The following is a 19,196-nucleotide window of genomic DNA, read 5'->3' on the forward strand; positions in this document are numbered from 1 at the left end:
GGCGGAAGCGCGGCGAGCGCATCCCGGGGGAGAGCGGGCCGCGGCTCTTCCCTTGCTTAGCCGGCTGTGAGCTGAGGGGTAGGAGACGCGTCCGGCGCTCCCTGATTGTTCGTAGGCTCCGGCGGCGTCAGGCCTCGGAACAGCTGTAAAAGCTGTTGGCCCCGGTGGTCTGGTGGTTCTTCCCTTTCTTCCGTGCGACTTTTAGTTGGTCCCCAAGATCTGGGCGTCGGCAGGAGGTGACAGCTTGGGCACGAGACCAGCCGAGAGGCGGATGGGATGGCTGGATGCCTGGACTGAGCGGTGACAGCTGCGCTTCCTTCCTGCAGGGACCTGAGCCGCGGCCCTAGGATGGGAAACAGTGCCCTCCGCGCTCATGTGGAAACCGCGCAGAAAACTGGTGTCTTTCAGCTTAAGGACCGTGGGCTGACCGAGGTGAGACCGGGAGGGGGCCGACCGGGGAAATTAAAGGGAGAGGGACGGCGGGGGTGGTGAAGTTAATCGGTGAGGAATTCTCCGCGCTGTGAACCCCTTTCTCCAGTTCCCCTCAGAGTTGCAGAAGCTGACCGGCAATCTAAGGACCATCGACCTGTCCAACAACAAGATCGAGAGCCTACCGCCTATGATTATAGGAAAGTTCACTCTGCTGAAGAGCCTCTCCTTGAACAACAACAAACTGAGTATGGCTTTTGCGCCTGGGAAGCTTTTTGCTAGTGATCAGCTGTTGAGAAGGGTGGTTTTCTCTTACAAGCTGATTTTTGTTGTTGTTATGAAACCGTACTGAGAGCTCAAGACGCAGGAGGATATCAGAGTCCTTGAAGCTATCTCTTGTAATTACATCTACCCGCCTCCTCTGGTGGTGTAATGATTGGTACTGGCTTAATTTGGACTTGAAAGGAAAGACCATCTTTGGGATGTGATGTAAACAGAGCTAATTTTGCTGCCAATTTAGAAAGGGGGATGGAATGGGATGGGGAGGGCCTAACAAATGCCACAAAATTGCTGTCGGATCCTGCAGAGGTCCTTTTACAAGAGGAGCCCAATATACACATAAATACTTTCCTGTATTTTGATGGCACCCTCACTTTCTGAAGACTATGTTGGTAAAATGCAATACTTAAAAATGGCACATGTGGGAATTTTATGTGTTATCAGTAGGAGGCATATAAGGTGGCCATATAGTTTTTCTAAACTTTGTCTAAGGTATGTCTCAGCTGTATCAGATTCAGGTTTTTAATTTTTTTCTTTGCCAGCTGTTCTTCCTGAGGAGTTATGCAATCTGAAAAAACTAGAGATGCTAAGCCTAAACAACAATCACTTGAGAGAGTTACCATCTACCTTTGGGCAACTGGCAGCCCTCAAGACCCTGAGCCTCTCTGGGAACCAGCTACGAGCACTGCCACCACAGCTCTGTAGCCTACGGCACTTGGATGTGGTGGATCTCTCCAAGAACCAGATTCGGAGCATACCTGACTCAGTGGGGGAGCTGCAGGTCATCGAGCTCAATCTCAACCAGAACCAGGTCTAGAGCTTAAGGGTTTTTTTCCTACATCATGTGGATTTACAGTCTCCTGTTTAATCCATTCTTTGCTAAACTGTAGTCATGGAGCTGGGTATCAGGCTAGATGAGCAGTATAGTCCATGGGCTGGACTAATTTCAAAGCTAAAAGTGCTATGGAATTAGTTGAGACACTGCGTGTTTGTGTGTTGCATAGGTGTTTTTAGGAGAGTGGGATGCGTAATGGGGTGAGATAATTTCAAAAGTTAAACTGTCTCACAAATCTTGGAGAATTCAGATCCTCCACAAATATGCCTCTAATCACCTAGCAAGGAGCTATGTCGGGTGGGGTGGAAAAGAGGCTTTAACTCATAGGTTCTTGGAGTTGGACAAGAGATAATTAATTGTCCCTTTTTTGACATCTTTGTCCAGTGTGTCCTGCTTATACTGAAAATTCATAACTGACAGGCTTTCTGGCCCATTTCATTGTTGGACAGCTTTAATTGAAATATTTGAAATTTGTTTCCATTACTTTGGAAGCTCTGGTTAATATGTATCTGACTGGAGAAATAATCCTTGGTCTAGACATAAGGCTTAAATGATGAAACATTAAACATAGTGAGACTAGGTGGCCTTTAATTTTTTAGTGCCTACAGTTCTAGATTTGCACGGTCCAATACAATAGCCACATATGGCTGTTAAAATTCATTTAATAAATAAAATCTTAAAAAATATGGGCGCCTGGGTGGCTCAGTTGGTTAAGCGACTGCCTTCGGCTCAGGTCATGATCCTGGAGTCCTGGGATTGAGTCCCGCATCGGGCTCCCTGCTCAGCAGGGAGTCTGCTTCTCCCTCTGACCTTCCTCCTTCTCATGCTCTCTGTCTCTCATTCTCTCTCTCTCAAATAAATAAATAAAATCTTTAAAAATAATAATAATAATAAATTAGATTTAAAAATTAAGTTCCTCTGTTGCCACTAGCTATATTTCAAGTGCTCAAAAGCCGGATGTGGCAACCATATTGAACCACAAAGATATAGATTTCAATCACTGCCAAGTTTTATTGTATAAAACTGTTCTAGATTGTAGTAATCTTACATTATGATAAAATTCAGTCTGTCTTGAGTAGATTGCCTCACCTTTTCCATGAAAGTGGATATTCTTGTATGTTGAGCTTTTGGGGAAAAAAAAATGTGAATATTTGAAAAAAACTTCTGGGAAAACATTGTTCAAGAAATACTAGCTGCACACTCACCCCATTCACCTAGGCTGCTGCCCTATAATCACTGGTTCTGATTTTAGCGTGGACCACATTAACCAGAAGAGCTTGTGAAGAGATCACTGGGCCCCTACCCTCCGTGTTTGCGATTGAGTAGGTCTGGAGTGGGGTCTGAGAATTTACTTTTTTTTAAATTTTTTAATTTTTTATTATTTTTTAATTTTTATTATTTTTTAAAGATTTTATTTATTTGACAGAGAGAGAGCACAGATAGAGTGGCAGGCAGAGGGAGAGGGAGAAGCAGGCTCTCCGCTGAGCAGTGAGCCTGATGCGGGGCTCAATCCCAGGGCCCTGGGATCATGACCTGAGCTGAAGGCAGACGCTTAACCGACTGAGCCACTCAGGTGCCCCTAAAATTTTTTTATTAACATATAATGTATTATTTGTTTCGGGGGAGAATTTACATTTTTTAAGGTTTTTATTGGGATGCCTGGGTGGCTCAGTTTCTTAAGGGTCTGCCTTCTGCTCAGGTCATGATCCCAAGGGCCCTGGGATCAAGTCCCCCATCGGGCTCCTTGCTCAGTGGAGCCTGCTTCTCCCTCTGCCTGTCCCTCCCCCTGCTTGTGCACGTGAGTGCTCTCTCTGACAAATAAAATCTTAAAAAAAAATTACAAGATTTTTATTTTAGAGAGAGTGCGTGCACGTGCACACACAAGCATGGGGAGGGGCAGAGGGAGAGGATCTCAAGAAGACTCCTGGATGAAGGTGGAGTCCAAGGTGGGGCTCCATATCACAACCCTAAGATCATGACCGGAGCCGAAATCAAAAGTCGGACACTGAACCGACTGAGCCACCCAGGCGCCCCTGAGAATTTATATTTCTAACAAGTTCCCAGGTGATGGTCTGAAATGATACCAGGTAGAGTAAATATAATTTGGTGACTTGGAGCATTTAAAGGGCAAAAGAAGTGAATGAATCAAAGATAATTGTTCAAGGGCCTAAAAGAGTGGTGCTACTGAGTGGACAAGCTGAGTCAATTATGATGGTGACTCATCCCAACAGAAATGTTTTATTAAAAATTGGAGACATGGGAGTGGAATAGACATGAGTAGATATGAATATAGATACAGATTTTCAGGTCTTAACAATTGATAGCTTTAAGAAAGGATGAGCTTTTTAGGAGGAAGTTTAGAAAGAAGATCCAATATTAGAGACTGCTGCTTGAAAATGTCCATAGGAACAAGGGGGCGGGGGAGCCAAAAATCAGCAATAATTCAAAAGAAGAAAAGTCCAATATTTAGGTACAAGGAGTTTCAAAAAAGTGGTAGATGATAGTCAAATCCAATAGGGAATGAGGACAGTGAATCCTTGACTTTGGCAGTATAGCGGTCAGCATCTATGTACACATAAAAGATAGGCAGTAAATGTAAATGCACCAAAATGTTTATGGTGGTAGATAAGAGGTAACTTTTTTCTTTAAACTTATGTGATGCTCAAATTTTCTGTAATGAACAGTGCTTTTATTAGGACACTTCTGTTTCTAAAAAGCCACCAGTAACCTTCAAACAGCATCTTTTTCCAAAAAGTGGAGGAGTAACAGAAGCTAGATAGCATAGGCTTTGGAAATGGGTAGGTGGTGAGAAAATGGAGGCGGTAAAAGAAAGAACTAGGACAAATGGTCAAGTTTTTGTTTTAATTTAGTAAAAAAAAAAAAACAAAACACATAAAAAACATTATAGTAGTGCTTTTACTTTTTCCTATGATTCTTTTTTGTTGTTCAATAGATATCTCAGATCTCAGTAAAGATATCTTGTTGTCCTCGCCTTAAAGTTCTTCGCCTGGAAGAGAACTGTCTTGAGCTCAGCATGCTTCCACAGAGCATTCTCAGTGATTCCCAGATCTGTCTGCTTGCTGTGGAAGGCAACCTTTTTGAAATAAAGAAACTTCGAGAACTGGAAGGATATGATAAGGTATGTATTAGTGTACTTCATCATTGTTCCAGAGATAATGGTGAAGTAACCCACATAAACATTTATAGCTACAGGATATATGCATAATCCTGTTTATGTCAACAGGATTTGTTCCCCATTTTGGAGGTGGATTCTAAAAATTAGCCACATGGTATTGTGCCAAGGTAACTTTTCCTCCAGGTAGCTTATTGTAAAGCATTTTGTCTTTTGATGGGTGTCTTATTAAAATATAAGGGAAAAACCCCAAAGCTATGTGCTTTAAATCTGCATTTAGAATAGGTCGATTTTTAAGGAAATGAAAAAGACCATATCCAATAAAAATCTAAATGAAAAAAAAATCACAAAATCCTAATAAAAAAATAGGCTAATATTTGCTTGTGCCAAAATACCACATATTCTTCTTTTATGATTTTTAGTACATGGAGAGGTTCACAGCCACTAAGAAGAAGTTTGCATGATGTTCTCCAGGAGCACGGGAACCTTACAGGACACTGACATGGAATCTCTTGCAATCTGGCTGAATCAAAGGGTCCTGTTGTCAAGGATTATCTGCAGTAAGGAGATGATACTCCTGCAGATATTTCAATGATCTTTTCCCTTTCCAGGGCTCGTCTTAAGCAAGCTAAAAAATCAAGGGACAGTAAGACTCCTCCATTTTGAGTCATGGATAAGGGTAAAGGACAGTGTTGATCATCAAAACCTCCATTAGTCTGGCTTTAAGAAAAACAGTAGCTCATTGTTATTTATACAATGAGGGGATGCTGCTTGGTCACAGAATCACTCCGTATCACAGCTTGAAATTTCATGTTTAGTTTCAGTGTATGAACTTTCATAAAGTCAGTTGCCATTCCACCTGTGTTAACATTTCATATTTTTATGAAATATAGTTTGTGAGAGGCTACTATGGTTAATCTAGGATTTATGATTTTATTTCAGTCCATCAGTTCAATCGCAGTGTGTATACTTGGAATTTAGAATGTACATAAATATGTGACTGTCTTGATTAAAAGTATATTTTGTCAGAGAAGCACCAACACACTAAGAGATGTTCCCCAAGGCTGCAGTAGCAAATTTTTTACTATTGCATGTGCCTTACTGGTAGAGGGCTCTGAAGAGCTAAAACCATATATGCAAAATTTGTAAGATACAAAGGGTTGTAATAATCAAGATTTTCCTGAAGCTTTTTTAGAAATAATGTCTTATTTCTGGTAATCCTTTTCCCTTTTTGTCTTTATAATTCTAATCAAATTACCTATCAAAAATCTCCTACAATATTTTAAAATAACCTATGTTTATAAAGTTTATTCTCTGGATGAGAGAATATACTAAATAAAGAATTTTTAATGAACTTCGGCTGGAAAAAGTGCTAATCCTCAAAGGAAGAAGACAGGAGAACTTTAACCTGTATGTGGCCCTTTGTTTGAAAGTAAACTGATTAGAAAGAAATGTTTCATAAGGTGCAGGAGTACTGAAATGCCTTCATGTGACTGATAAGCATTTTGCAGTACTAAAACCATGCTTATTAAGAGAAACTGAAAGTACAAAGGTAGATGATGTCAGGTTGTTACTGACATGAACATTTCGGCAACTACCACTCTCAAATATTCTGAGGTTTTGCCTTTGGCGGGGCAATTTAGCATGTATTGTCAGTTCTTGTTTTATAAACCTAGTCTAACCATTAAGTCAGTAGATCACAACAGCTTAGTGTTTATATGAGGAAGTCTTTCTGACTTTAAATCTGATCCGTATTCTAAATCTGATCCATATTCTCTATTTCCCATGTTATTTTCTGTTTCTCAACATGGGGAGGGATGGGCTGCCAGTTTATTGTTAGCAACTGAGTTTTGCTTTTTGTAAACTTCAATGCTTAATCTTTTTGGTCTACTAAACAATGTTTCTCTAGATTTTTTATCAGTGCTTAACATCTAATAAATCAGAGCTTCTAAAGTAAACAACTTAAATGTCCCCAGACATTTAATTAATTGGAGTTAAAAATATCCCCCATCTCTGAGAATCAGTGACTGCTAGCTTTCACAACTTGTACCTAGCCTTATTTCCAGATACCCTTTCTTCACTCTTATTTAACCTGCCCAGTCATACCAGATTATTCTCCTTAAATCCACAGTGCAGTGTCTCCCCTGTAACTGCCTTTACATTGTTTGCTCAGTCAGGAATGTCTTCTCTCACTAACGTGCTCCATCTATCTAAAACCCATTTTAAGTCTAAGCCAAATTAATTGCTCCCCCATCTTCTCACATTCTATATTCATCTGTTTCTTACTAGAATGAGCTACTTGTGTGCAGGAACTATGTAAAGTAACATGCCCAGATTTATAACACACAAGTATTTAGGCTTGCCTATGAGCTAACATAACAAAGTTGGTTAACTTGTGTGTGGTCTGGAGACCCATATTCTAGTTTGGCCACCAGCCCTAAGTCACCCACATTCTTTTAGAGCTTGGTTGGAAGTCAGTGTAGTATATTAAGCTCATGGGCCTTGGAGTCAGAAAGATCCTGGTTTGAATACACAGTCTGTCATTTACTAGCTTTGTGAATCTGAGCAATTTATGCTCATCTGTAATATGGTGAATACCTCCAACCTTTCAGATTTGTTATGAGGATATGGTAAAAAGATACATAAAGGCATTTTAGCAGGGTGCCCACAATAGAGTAAGCAATCAATAAATGGTGCCATTTATTTCATCTGTAAAGCATTAAAATAGAAGTTAGCAAATCATTATAGAAACGGAAGGCTTGGAGCAAATACTACATTAAAAAGGATGAAAACAAATGACTAGAGAGTAAGGAACTTGAATATCATCAATCTGAGAAATACAAATCTGATTAGGAATGTAATTGGGATAACCTGGAATTTTGATAAGACAGTGACCTAAAGAAAGTAACATTTAAGGAAACTAATTCTAAGTGCAATTGAGTATAAAATGGCTGGGTTAAGAGGAAATTCATAATTCACACATGACATGAAAAGATCTAAAGTGTGGTAACAAGGATGAAGGAAGGGACGCCTGGGTGGCTCAGTTGGTTAAGTGTCTGCCTTTGGCTCAGGTCGTGATCCCAGGGTCCTGGGATCGAGTCCCACATCGGGCTCCCAGGGAGCCTGCTTCTCCTTCTGCCTGCTGCTCCTCCCTGCTTGTGCTCTCATTCTCTCTGACAAATAAATAAATAAATAATATTTTAAAAACCCCACAAGGATGAAGGAATTGTGAAGGAAGAAAGAAACAGGCATAACTATTGGGGATAAATACCATTTGTCGCTCTAAGACTGGAAACTTGAAGAAGGAGCTTACCGTTAAAAAATTAAATTCAGGGTGATTATTTTGAACTCCTTAGTTATAGGTTAGTGTTATGCTCAAGATCATACAAGTAAATGACTAAAGCAAAATTTGAAACCAGGTGGTCAGACTCTAGAGCTTGTGTTAATCACTTTCAGTTACTACCTTTCAAAAGTAATGGAAACAAGTTTCCAGACAATGTTAACCAGAAAAATCAGAAAAGGCTTTAAGTCAACAGCTTGTATTTCTAGTGCATTATGGACCTAACTTCTATGGCCTCATCCCTCTTCTTTCTTAGTAGGAGAAGCTTTGGCAGAGTTTGTAACCTGGGATCCATGGATTTGCTTTCAAGATCCACTGATGCGTGATTCTTATGCGTGATTCATGTTTGTGTTAGTATCTATTTCTCTGGGGAGATAGGCTATGTTGTCTTTCATCAGATTCACAAATGGATTCTTGACCCAAAAAGCTCCACCCAAGAAAGAATAGCAACTATAATTTATTAAGCTCTTATATTTATTGGGTGCTGCGCTCAGTTCTTTACATGGCATCACCACACTGACTTTTCGTGACAACTCTATGGAGGAGGAATTATTAATCCCCATTTACAGACAAGAAAACTGAGGCACAGAAATGGGCTTACAGTCTCAGTTAGCAAGTGGAAGAGTAAATGCAGATAGTTGAGTGCCTTAGCTTATACTTCTAACCAATTATAATGTGGGGGCAGCATTTTGGTATCCTCAGAACTATTACCTTTAGCCATAAGATAAAAAATTTTTTTAATGTTCTAAGCAAGGGCATTTAGGTATAGCACAATCCCCAATGTTTTGTACTTTCTCTCTTTACACATTTACCACCACCTACCAAACTACTCCTTCTGGCATGCAGCATTTCTATTCCAGAGGGCCTGATTGAGTCTCACTCTAAATATTTTCCACTAAGGCCTGTGAAAGTCCTCATGTTAACAGTATCTTCAGTAAGTGGGTTGTAGTTCTAGTGCATAAACATCCTTTCAGTCATTAGTGTATTAAAGCTCAAATGAGTAAGAGACTAATAATAATTACAATGAACCTCATGACAAATCGTAGGAAGAAAAGTCCTGTCAGTACTTCCGATAAAAATTGGGAAAGGTGCTGAAGGCAGCTTTCCATCAGAGTGCTTCTTGATTTATGGACCTTTGCTTTATTCAATTTAAGAGCTGATGAAATTATTGCCCCCAACCCTTGCCAAATAGTCACAGAAACACATTACCTATTTGAAAGAACAATTCCACCAGTTAGTTATAAAATTTAATTGTAAAGAGCAAGCAGTGGTTATCGGTCAAACCAATCCACATTAATAGCTTTGAAGTGTGCAGACACTAGTTTTTTTTTTTTTTAAAGATTTTATTTATTTATTTGAGAGAGAGAGACAGAGAGAGAGCATGAGAGGGGGGAGGGTCGGGAGGGTCAGAGGGAGAAGCAGACTCCCTGCTGAGCAGGGAGCCCGATGGCGGGACTCGATCCAGGGACTCCAGGATCATGACCTGAGCCGAAGGCAGTCGCTTAACCAACTGAGCCACCCAGGTGCCCCAGACACTAGTTCTTAAATAAAGGTGACAAATACCAATCAGATTCTTATAACACTGTTCAGGATCTAAATAAATGTGATTCTGGACATAATTCAATCTACAAGGCTAATTGAATGATAGTGCAATCATCAATAATTAAACCAAAGGCATAATTTTCCAAATCACTTTTAGTTAAACAGAATAAATTCTAGCTTTTTTAAGGTCTAAAGCTACAAAAAACTCAAAGCAATCTATTTTTCTACCTGAGATCAAAATAAGTTTCTTTTTCCCCATCTAAACATAATTCTTGACATTGAGGTAAATCTGAATTCACGTAATATACTTTGTCAAACTTTTCCAAAAAATTTTAAGCCCTGCTTTAGAGAGAAATGCTCATGTTACACATACATATTTACATATTTTTTTCTTCAAAGACTAATGACAAATTTAAGAGGTTAATAGGCATGTAATGGGACCATAATACTACTAATAATGTGAAAATAAAAAGTCATTCATTTATACAAAGTGTTCCTGTATGGTGCAGAATGAAATGGGATCACTGTCTATGTACATACACAAATCACCAAATGTTCAGAAACTAAGCCCACTTTGAGAAAAGTCATTCTATTTTTTTGGAGCCGAGGTTGCCAAGTTGTGATGATTAACAAAAATATTGTGTATAAAAGCTCCCAAACCAAGTATTAGCCTAAATTGGCAATAACTGCAACTTAAATGAAAAATTAAACCCAACTAGATCTTTACTCTGGCCATGCAACTTTTGCTTTGTGGCCTGCAGGTTTTACTGCGGTAACAACCTCTTCTCTCTCGCCTCTCCTCCTTGTGCTCCCCCTGCCTCCAACTTCCTTCTTCATGGCTGTCTTTGGCAATGCTTCCAAATCTTGAAAGCAAAAGAACCTGCTAAAGTAAATGAGGAGGATGAAAAATAACACTATATATGATGTACAAAAACCAGTCTAAGACTATGGACCGAGAAAAAAAAAAGGTACTAGAAGGAAGGCTGAGCAGTAGTGTACCCTCAAGGGAAAGAGAACGTAAAAGAATAGGGGGTCTGTACTCCTGGCCTTCTTGCACATTATCTCCTGATTTAGAAGAGCGTGGAACCAAAACGTCAAACTCTGAAAAGATAATGACTTTGAAGGAGGAGCTAGAGAAGTGAATACACGATAAAGAAGTACAGCAGCAGCTTTAGCTGTCAATGAGTTTCTTTGCTCTGGCATTGGCAACATCAATACGATCTTTGTTGGTGTCAGCCTGAAAAAAAGAAAAAGGTACCAGCATTATGTTACAAGGTAACTTGCTCTAATAAAAGTTGAATTTCATACACCTGGAGTAAATGACACACTGAGAAAATTCAGGAAACATACAGTCACATTACAAAACTCATTCCGGGCAAGAAGAGAGAGAACATGAAATTCATTTGGGAAAACCGGGAATATAAAGGTTTAACAGAAGGTTTAGCAGAAGAACTTGCCAGTATTTCATGAATTCTGTAACATTTTCTCATAGTTTAACTGGGATGCATCTTATAATCAATGCCATTTTCGATGCAATGAAATTAAGAATGCTTTCTGCTATAGAGGAGGACATTGTGGGAGTCCCCTGAACTGAATCATAGAATCTTATCTGAGACTACTCTAGGTCTAACCCAGAGAGACTGAAAGAACCTTCCCCAAGATTTTTGTAACAGATGTATTATCATCCACATCAACATCTGACCACAGGACAGCTTTGAAAGCATCTTATGAACCACTGTTTGCCTCCATGAAATCCACCATTAAGTGACTCAATAGAACTAAGCTTAAAAACTCATCCCATCCTTTAAGGGACCCTGAGATTTTTAATGAAATAACAATAACAAGAATGGCTTTTAGCCATGGCACATCCAAACACTGAATACAATTTCATTTTCAGTATCTTTTATATCATGTGAAGAAAAAAAAATAGCAATTCCATCTTATCTTTACCCATAGAACCCTGTTTTGTGTGTCCACTCCACAAGAACTATTCTGCAGAACTGATTTTCACTTAATGACTCATGAGATGAGGATTTAGGAACTTACTAATTTGTTAGTAACAAAATAAAACTCCAAAAGCTAACTCATTCACTCAAGGGAAAAAAAATATAGCCCTCCCAAAGGTTAGAGTAGACTCTAAGCTTCGTGTGTGAAATTTTAAATAAAACCACTTCATTCTAAGGTCTTGGTTTCAAAATGAACCAACTGCCATGAACAAGAGATAGGAGGACCTGGCTATAATTTTTCAATGTGTTAGAAATCCCATCTCATCAAAACTGTAAGACCTGTGAGGACAGGATCTTCTCTATTGCCCCCCCCACCCCAAGTATCAAGCACAGATGTCCATTACTAAAGTGTCTCAAATTCCTATGGCATGAAGGAGCATTTACCTTTTCTGTGATCCGGTCTATTCGTCGATTTTGAGCCTCGATCTCATTGCCCATGTCTAGGGCCATGTTCTTTAGGTTTCCTAGGATACTGCCCACTTGAGTCAGGTTCTCTTCCATCTCATCCTCTCTGGCATCGTTAGTTATACTATCACAAAAAGACAGTTAATTCAGTACTTTTTGGTGAATTATAAAAATGGACTAAATCTGGATTTAGTTTTCATAAAAATAAGTAACCAAAATGACCTCAGCAAGCGTTAGACCCATGGGAAGGTAGGTTACCATTCTCAGAAAACATTCTGTAGTAAAAATTGAAAGACTGACCAAGAGAACGCAATGTCTTAAAGCCATGTAGGAGAAGAAACAACTCTAGAACAATGGTTCTCAACGAGTGATCACAGCGTCACCTGGGAACTTATGAGACATGAAAACATGCAAATTCTCACACTCTACTACAGATCTACTGAATCAAACTGGAAGTGGATCCTAGGATTCTATGTTTTAATAAACCCCCAGGTGACTCATGCACACTAAGTCTAAAGAACCACTGCTGTAAAACAGGTTGCAAAACTCTGGCCCAAAGGTCAAAGCTGGCCTGCCACCTTATGGAGTTATTCTTAGAAAATATATTATAAACCCTAAGGAGTGAGTGTGGAAGCAGCTGAAACATCAGCAGCATTCCTGTTCTCGGGCTTTTGAACACAGGGGCCCGGTAGGAGCAGGACCCCATGATCCCCAGGAGCAGGGCGTTTAAGTTAGGAGCTATGAAAGAATGTAACCCTCTGTCCCCCCTTTCTGTACCTGGCAATTGCCAGCCCAAACATCCCACTCCTCCCTTATCCCATGACTGACTCCCTGCGTGCCTACGTGTAGGGGAAAATGCAAGCCTGCTTCAAGATATTTGCCATCCCTTTGTACTCCTTTCCCATGCTCGGAAGCATCTGTCCTTGCTTTTCTGATAAAAAAACAAAATAAAAGCTATGTGCAGGATTCAGCAGCTGCTGCTCTCCCTTGCAGAGGCAGCTCCGCATGGCCACTCAGATTGGTGTCTGAGAACTTTATTTCAGTGTGCGACACCACCACCTGATTCTGTAAATAAGGTTTTATTCAAATACAGCCACACTTATTATTTGCTTACATATTGTTTATGGCTGCTTTCACCCTACAACAACAGAGTTGAGTAGCTGCAATGGACACCAGCCTGCAAAGTCTGGAATATTTACTATCTGACCCTTTACCATTATTATTATTTATTTATTTATTTATTTTTAAAGATTTTATTTATTTATTTGACAGAGAGAGACATAGCGAGAGCAGGAACACAAGCAGGGGGAGTGGGAGAGCGAGAAGCAGGCTTCCTGCCAAGCAGGGAGCCCGATGTGGGACTCGATCCCAGGACCCTGGGATCATGACCTGAGCCGAAGGCAGACGCTTAACGACTGAGCCACCCAGGCGCCCCCTTTACCATTATCTTTATAGGGATCTGGCCAACCGCTATCTGCAGATGAACATTTTTTTTTTTTTTTTTTTAAGTAGGGCTCCACACCCAGCATGGAGCCCAACATGGGGCTTGAACTCACAACCCTGAGATCAAAACCTAAGCTGAGATCAAGAGTCTGACGCCTAACTGACTGAGCCACCCAGGTGCTCCTGCATGATACATTTTAAAACACATTCTCCTATTTATAGAAGTAAAATATGCTTACTTGGGTAATTTTGAAAGTACTGAAAAACATAAAGAAAAGTTAATCCATCAATGAAAGTCAAGTACCACAGTCAACATTTTGTCAGAAGGCAGATTATAAAATGCATTTTTCAAATGGAATAAACACTGTTTCTAACTGATGAATTAGGGCTCATGTACAACACCCCCCATCCTCCTGAGTGAGCCATTCATTTAGGAAAGGGATAAAGAGCATCAGGAGGAGCCGGCATACCGTTTAATGTAGCCACCGCTAGCTGCTCCAGTGGCTGGTGGTTGAGGCTGACCATTGGTCACTCGGCCTGGCTGCTTAGATACGACACTGCTAGGAGAGTTGTCTCCACCATCTCCCCATGTTGCCTTGTAGGCCTTACCAGACTCAAAGTTCTTTGTCCTGTATAAGTCAGGAGTGTAGAGAGATACGGAAAAGCAGGAGGGGAAGAAGTGTAATTATTAGTGCTTTTTACCTTCAGGACGACTCTAGCGCCCTTAGCACAAAAGCTACCTACAGCTAGATCCACATTAGCTCTACTATGCTCCGCTACAATACGGTATATGAAACAGATGAATTGTGTAAGCCCACTGACATTAAACACTTTTTTAAAGGTTCAACTATTTCCACAAAATGTTCACTAAGCAGTTAGCAAGTAGCAAATTATTTGACTTTTCAGGTTCCCCTAGCCTTTGACAGGCTTCAGAAAAGAAAATAGGGGATACCAGGACCAAAAAATTCCTTAGGAAAGGTGTTCTGGCGTTCCGTGGAGGGATCTCACAAGTTGATGAGGGATGGAAGAGAAAGAAGGCTGAGTGGGCAATACTCAGACCCCAGGTGCCCACTTATTTGAACCAGAGTAGATCCAGCTGATTCAGCTTTTTAAAGTTAGAATTTTGCATTAAATTAAAAAAAAAATCATGAAAGAAAGGCATGAATTATTTCCAAATTGAACAGTCAATGATAACCATCTTGACCACATTGGTACCAGTTACAAAGCCTTTGATTTAGGGCTTTTTCATTTAAGATTTTACTTTTCCTCCTTTAAAAAAAGATGATCCTAAATCCAGGCCTCTTAAAAATAAAAGTACATACTTTAGATGTAACTGATATAGTCAAAGTCAGAATTTTATCTAGGGATTTACTACTCAAACTGGTAATAATGGCAAGGAAAAAAGCCTTGTAAAGTGACTTTTAAATGACTGTTACAAAAAAATAACACAAAACTTTTTTACTGATTATTTGGCTAGGTACAATTTTCACTCACACAATTTTAATTTTTACTTTTCTATAAACAAAAAGGAGTATATAGCTATAATATTGGTCTCTGATTTATTCCACATAATGTTAACAAGGAAGTCTCAAAACTGCAAAAACAGAGGAGATTTTTATGAAAATGGTAGTTCTTTCCTTAATAGATATAAGGATTCCTTTTTGGCAAACCTAGAATCGGCTCTTAAACCTTAATCATTAATGCTACAGAAAGGGTGCTACTACCTTTTTTATAAGAGGTACTGAAAAGGTAAATATATCTATGAACACTGAAAAGCTAATCAAAGTGCCTTTCTTGGTTCCACTTTAAGTTCTCACAGTTTCCTACTTGTGCTATGTTTAATTAATTAATCAATTTATTAACAAGCCATGTTAAATCTGTCCTGGAACAAGGTGGGATATACCTTTTCTAAACGAATATTTATATATAATTATCTGTTAGTTTGGTGAAACCCATTTACATGTATTATTTTTTTAACAAGGTAAGTTCTCAGACAAAATTCTAAAGCAGAGGAATACCTAGTAAACAGCACGTAAGTTTATCAGAAAGTGAATAACCAGATGTAGTAATACAAGTAATATAAGACAAGTGCAGCTTTTATTGGGATGTCAGATTGTAGAACAAGTGAAAGAGTGAGGGCTGGAATTCAAAAGTCACTATATGAATGATATTATGTTTCTGAGAGTCATAGTACATAAAGAGTAGACTGGGACAGGACCTGCCAGCTCCTGGTCTATCAAGGAATATATACATGCTCCAACATCCTTCTCAACCTTAAAAGATTTGAAATTCCTTTAAGTTTTTGAGAATTCTTCCTTCCATAATTAGATACAAGGGGCTTAGGATGCAAATGAATTGTTTTAACATGATATTATGAATGAGTTCCAATTAAATCATGGTCTGTGTTATAAACAAAGAATCAGAATGGTTATCAAATCCTTCTCCCTTTAAGAGAACTGGATCCTAGAAGATGTTCTTCTAATATTAAGGGGAAAAGGAATAAAAAGCTGACACTGAATTTTTCCTTCTACAGCTTTGCATTGGGTTGTCATGTTTACTTTCAAATGAGTTGGGGAAAAAAAACTGCACTTTTCTCATGCAGTTATGACATATTCTCCACGTTTATGAAGAGGTGATTTTTTTTTTAAAGATTTTATTTATTTATTTGACAGAGAGAGACACAGTGAGAGAGGAAGCACAAGCATGGGGAGAGGGAGAAGAAGGCTTCCTGCTGAGCAGGGAGCCCGATGCGGGGCTCAATCCCAGGACCCTGAGATCATGACCTGAGCCGAAGGCAGACGCTTAACGACTGAGCCACCCAGGAGCCCCTGAAGAGGTGATTTTTAAATGGTGCTCATTTTGTATCTTCATCCACATGACTCCTCCATGTCTCTTTCAGCACATGCACTCTAGGTAATGCCTTCCAGTTTACCCTGCCACTTGCCATCACCCTGGATGGAGTTTGTCCCACAAGGTGGAATACCCTTGAAAGTTACCTGTTTTTAAGGAATTGTCAAGTAGCTGCCCATCTAATAATAATGATGATGATAATGGTTTTAATCTTGTTTGTCTTCCTTCAAAGGGTCTTAAATGCTTTATTTTTTTTTTTAAGATTTTATTTATTTGTCAGAGAAAGAGAGAGATCGCAGAAGCAAGGGAGCGTGGCAGGCAGAGGGAGAAGCAGGTTCCCTGCTGAGCAAGGAGCCCAATGCAGGACTCAATCCCAGGACCATGAGATCATGACCTGAGCCGAAAGCAGATGCTTAACCGACTGAGCCACCCAGGCATCCCCAAAGGGTCTTGAATGCTTTAAAGGCAATATTTCCCAAACCTGACTGAACACAAGGCAACCTGGAAGCCTTTGAACACAGAGATGCATAAGTTACATGCTAAAAATTTTGTTTTAGTATGTATGGGGTAGAGCCTGGGAATCTTTTATTGTTATTATTGTTTTATTTAAATTCAAAAGCTCATATAGCTTCCCAGCCAGGGAAAAGAAACACAGTCTAAGGGACTGCCAATCTCTTGTAGAAAGAGTATTTCAGTTACTCCAGTAGTCTACCTTAGTATTTCTGTATATTGGGACACTGAGAATTAATCTGGACAAAGCAAAAGTACACTCCAAGAATTTTTCTTTTTTTAAAAGGCTACAAAATTGTAATATATTGACCTGAATCCCAATCCTAGACCTGTCATTCTATTGCTGTAGAACCTTAAGCAAACTTCCATTATTTGGCTCAGTCAGGTTTGGGAAATACTACCTTTAAAGCATTTAAGACCCTTCGGGGACACCTGGGTGGCTCGGTTGGTTAAATATCTGCCTTCGACTCAGATTGAAGGATCCTTATACATCCATATACATCCTTATATGTAAAACTAAGATAAAACAACGATACTGTACTAATATTAATAGTTCACAGGACTGTGAAATAGATAATAGATATAAATGGCTTTGAAAAGCATTTGTCAAATATTTTTATTATTTGGCTTTGATCTCAACCTGATCCTTACTTAACAGTTCATGCCTTTAAGTGCACAGATTACCAAATGGCATGTTTACTATTCTGGCCCATTAATACTCCCTAGCTTTGAGATCTACAGGAGCTGAATATAGTTGGAATATGGCTACATAAAAAGACAACTAGGCCCAAGTTGTTTTGGCCTACATTAAGAAAAGAAATGGTTCTGATCTGCGACTGAACTCTTGCTTAATAAAATTTACAGCCCTTCTGAGAAGAAATTAGACTTTATGATAAAATGCTTAAGCAAATTTGTGACAGAATTGCTATTAAGAACGCCATATGGAAAGTTAGATTTACCCTGTCAGTTTTGAGGGGTCTAATAACCATTACCACTTTTTTCTATATAAATATCTCATTCAAAAATGGCAAGTTTGAGGGCTTCTGGGTGGCTCAGTCCGTTAAGCATCTGCCTTTGGCTTAGGTCATGATCCCAGCGTCCTGAGATCGAGCCCCACATCGGGTTCCCTGCTCAGCAGGTAGTCTGCTTCTCCTTCTGCCCCTCCCGCTGTTCATGCTCTCTCAAATAAATAAAATCTTAAAAAAAAAAAAAAATTGAAGAAACAAAAGAAAATGGCAAGTTTGAAATAAGAATTTGAAATATCCCTTAATCAATTCAAGAAGCTGCTGTAAAAGCAGAAAACAAGTATCAAGATATGATCACAGGATGCCTGGGTGGCTCAGTCAGTTAAGCATCTGACTCTTGATCTCAGCTCAGGTCTGGATCTCAGGGTCTTCAGTTCAAGCTCCATGCCCAGCTTACGTAAAAAATAAATAAATAAATTTTAAAAAGTTAAAGAAGATATGATCACAGTAATTTTAACTATTTAGTTCTGGTTGTCAACATTAATATTAACTGAATAAAAAGAGCAAAAAGAAAGCCCAATATTAGCTATAATTCTTTCATATCAGGAAAAGGGACCAGATAAATACCAAATGTAATGAGCGTGTGTGTGTGTGTGTGTGTGTGTGTGTGTTGGGTGATCAGGCTACAGGAGGGAAGAAAAAGGAGGTCAAGAAACAAAGGGTAAAAATCAAATGCTTAATTTTCTAACATTTAACCATGGTCTTCACAGTTCCTTTAAAGATCCAAAATTAAGCAGTCAAACATTATACTAAACAGTAGGCAGACTATAGGCTTAACTTTCATAAAAAGTTAAGATTAGTTAGCTCCGTATTAATTCAACATGAAACCAAAGCAAGCTAACACGTGACATAGTAGGAATTATAGAGCAAGTTAAGAGGGAAAATCCTTATTTAAAGGAAGAAAATACCAGATAAGGTAACATTCTAAGTTTATATCCAACCTTGTTCCAAATGGTATTCAAGATGACTAGATTGGCAATTAATTCCAATTTGGTAGTGGCCTAAATTATGGATAATCCAAATCATTAGAAGCAACTCTTTTTTTTTTAGTATATGTGCTGCCGAAGCGAGCACTAGAAGCAACTCTTTAATAGAAAAATCTTGATTCTGGAACCGGAAAGGCACAGGGAGTAACAGAAGATAGGATGCTGAAATCGAAGTCCTATGGAGAGAGGTGGATTTAGCCTAAATTCCCTTACCTTTGATCAGAACTAGGATGAAGCAATTCTCTACAAAGATCAACTTAATTAAAACGTCTTTAGAAACTTCAGGGATGTTTTTATTTTTATCTTAAACGTTATTTAGCAAAAACTTAGTTATCAGAACCATTAGTCAAAGGCTGGCATTATAAATTAAGAACATTTCGTCAAGTCCATCTTTTTGGCATACAGCACCCAGA

The 19,196-nt window shown here is 39.2% G+C and overlaps 2 protein-coding genes across 7 annotated transcripts in view; one reads left to right on the forward strand and one right to left on the reverse strand.

Moving 5' to 3' along the window:
• Positions 1 to 299: 299 nt before the first annotated feature.
• On the forward strand, positions 300 to 18,011 carry LRRC57 (leucine rich repeat containing 57). 3 transcript variants are annotated; one of them, XM_045900265.3, is made up of 5 exons: positions 300 to 432; positions 539 to 677; positions 1,251 to 1,519; positions 4,497 to 4,682; positions 5,099 to 6,637. In XM_045900265.3, the coding sequence occupies exons 1-5, from the start codon at positions 349 to 351 to the stop codon at positions 5,138 to 5,140; spliced, it is 720 nt and encodes a 239-aa protein (XP_045756221.1). In that variant the 5' UTR covers positions 300 to 348; the 3' UTR covers positions 5,141 to 6,637. The 3 variants fall into 3 exon arrangements, with proteins under 3 accessions (XP_045756221.1, XP_064426656.1, XP_054369549.1); XM_064570586.1 differs by lacking the exon at positions 5,099 to 6,637 and adding an exon at positions 16,085 to 18,011 and having other exon boundaries at positions 333 to 432; XM_054513574.2 differs by lacking the exon at positions 5,099 to 6,637 and having other exon boundaries at positions 333 to 432; positions 4,543 to 4,681.
• Positions 9,959 to 19,196, reverse strand: part of SNAP23 (synaptosome associated protein 23) — a 35,662-nt gene continuing 26,424 nt past the window's right edge. For 3 of the 4 annotated variants that reach the window (XM_045900270.3, XM_045900269.3, XM_054513576.2), the window contains 3 exons: positions 13,883 to 14,041; positions 11,949 to 12,093; positions 9,959 to 10,795 (listed from right to left, as the gene is read on the reverse strand). In XM_045900270.3, the coding sequence (XP_045756226.1) occupies positions 10,730 to 10,795; positions 11,949 to 12,093; positions 13,883 to 14,041 (370 nt within the window). In that variant the 3' untranslated portion in view covers positions 9,959 to 10,729. The remainder of the gene's footprint in view (positions 10,796 to 11,948; positions 12,094 to 13,882; positions 14,042 to 19,196) is intronic. The other variant, XM_045900271.3, reaches the window with a different exon arrangement.

The sequence above is a fragment of the Mirounga angustirostris genome, unplaced genomic scaffold (assembly GCF_029215605.1).
Source record: "Mirounga angustirostris isolate CCGP_5_RB_7025 unplaced genomic scaffold, mMirAng1.0.hap1 SCAF_9, whole genome shotgun sequence".
Classification (NCBI taxonomy): Eukaryota; Metazoa; Chordata; class Mammalia; order Carnivora; family Phocidae; genus Mirounga; species Mirounga angustirostris.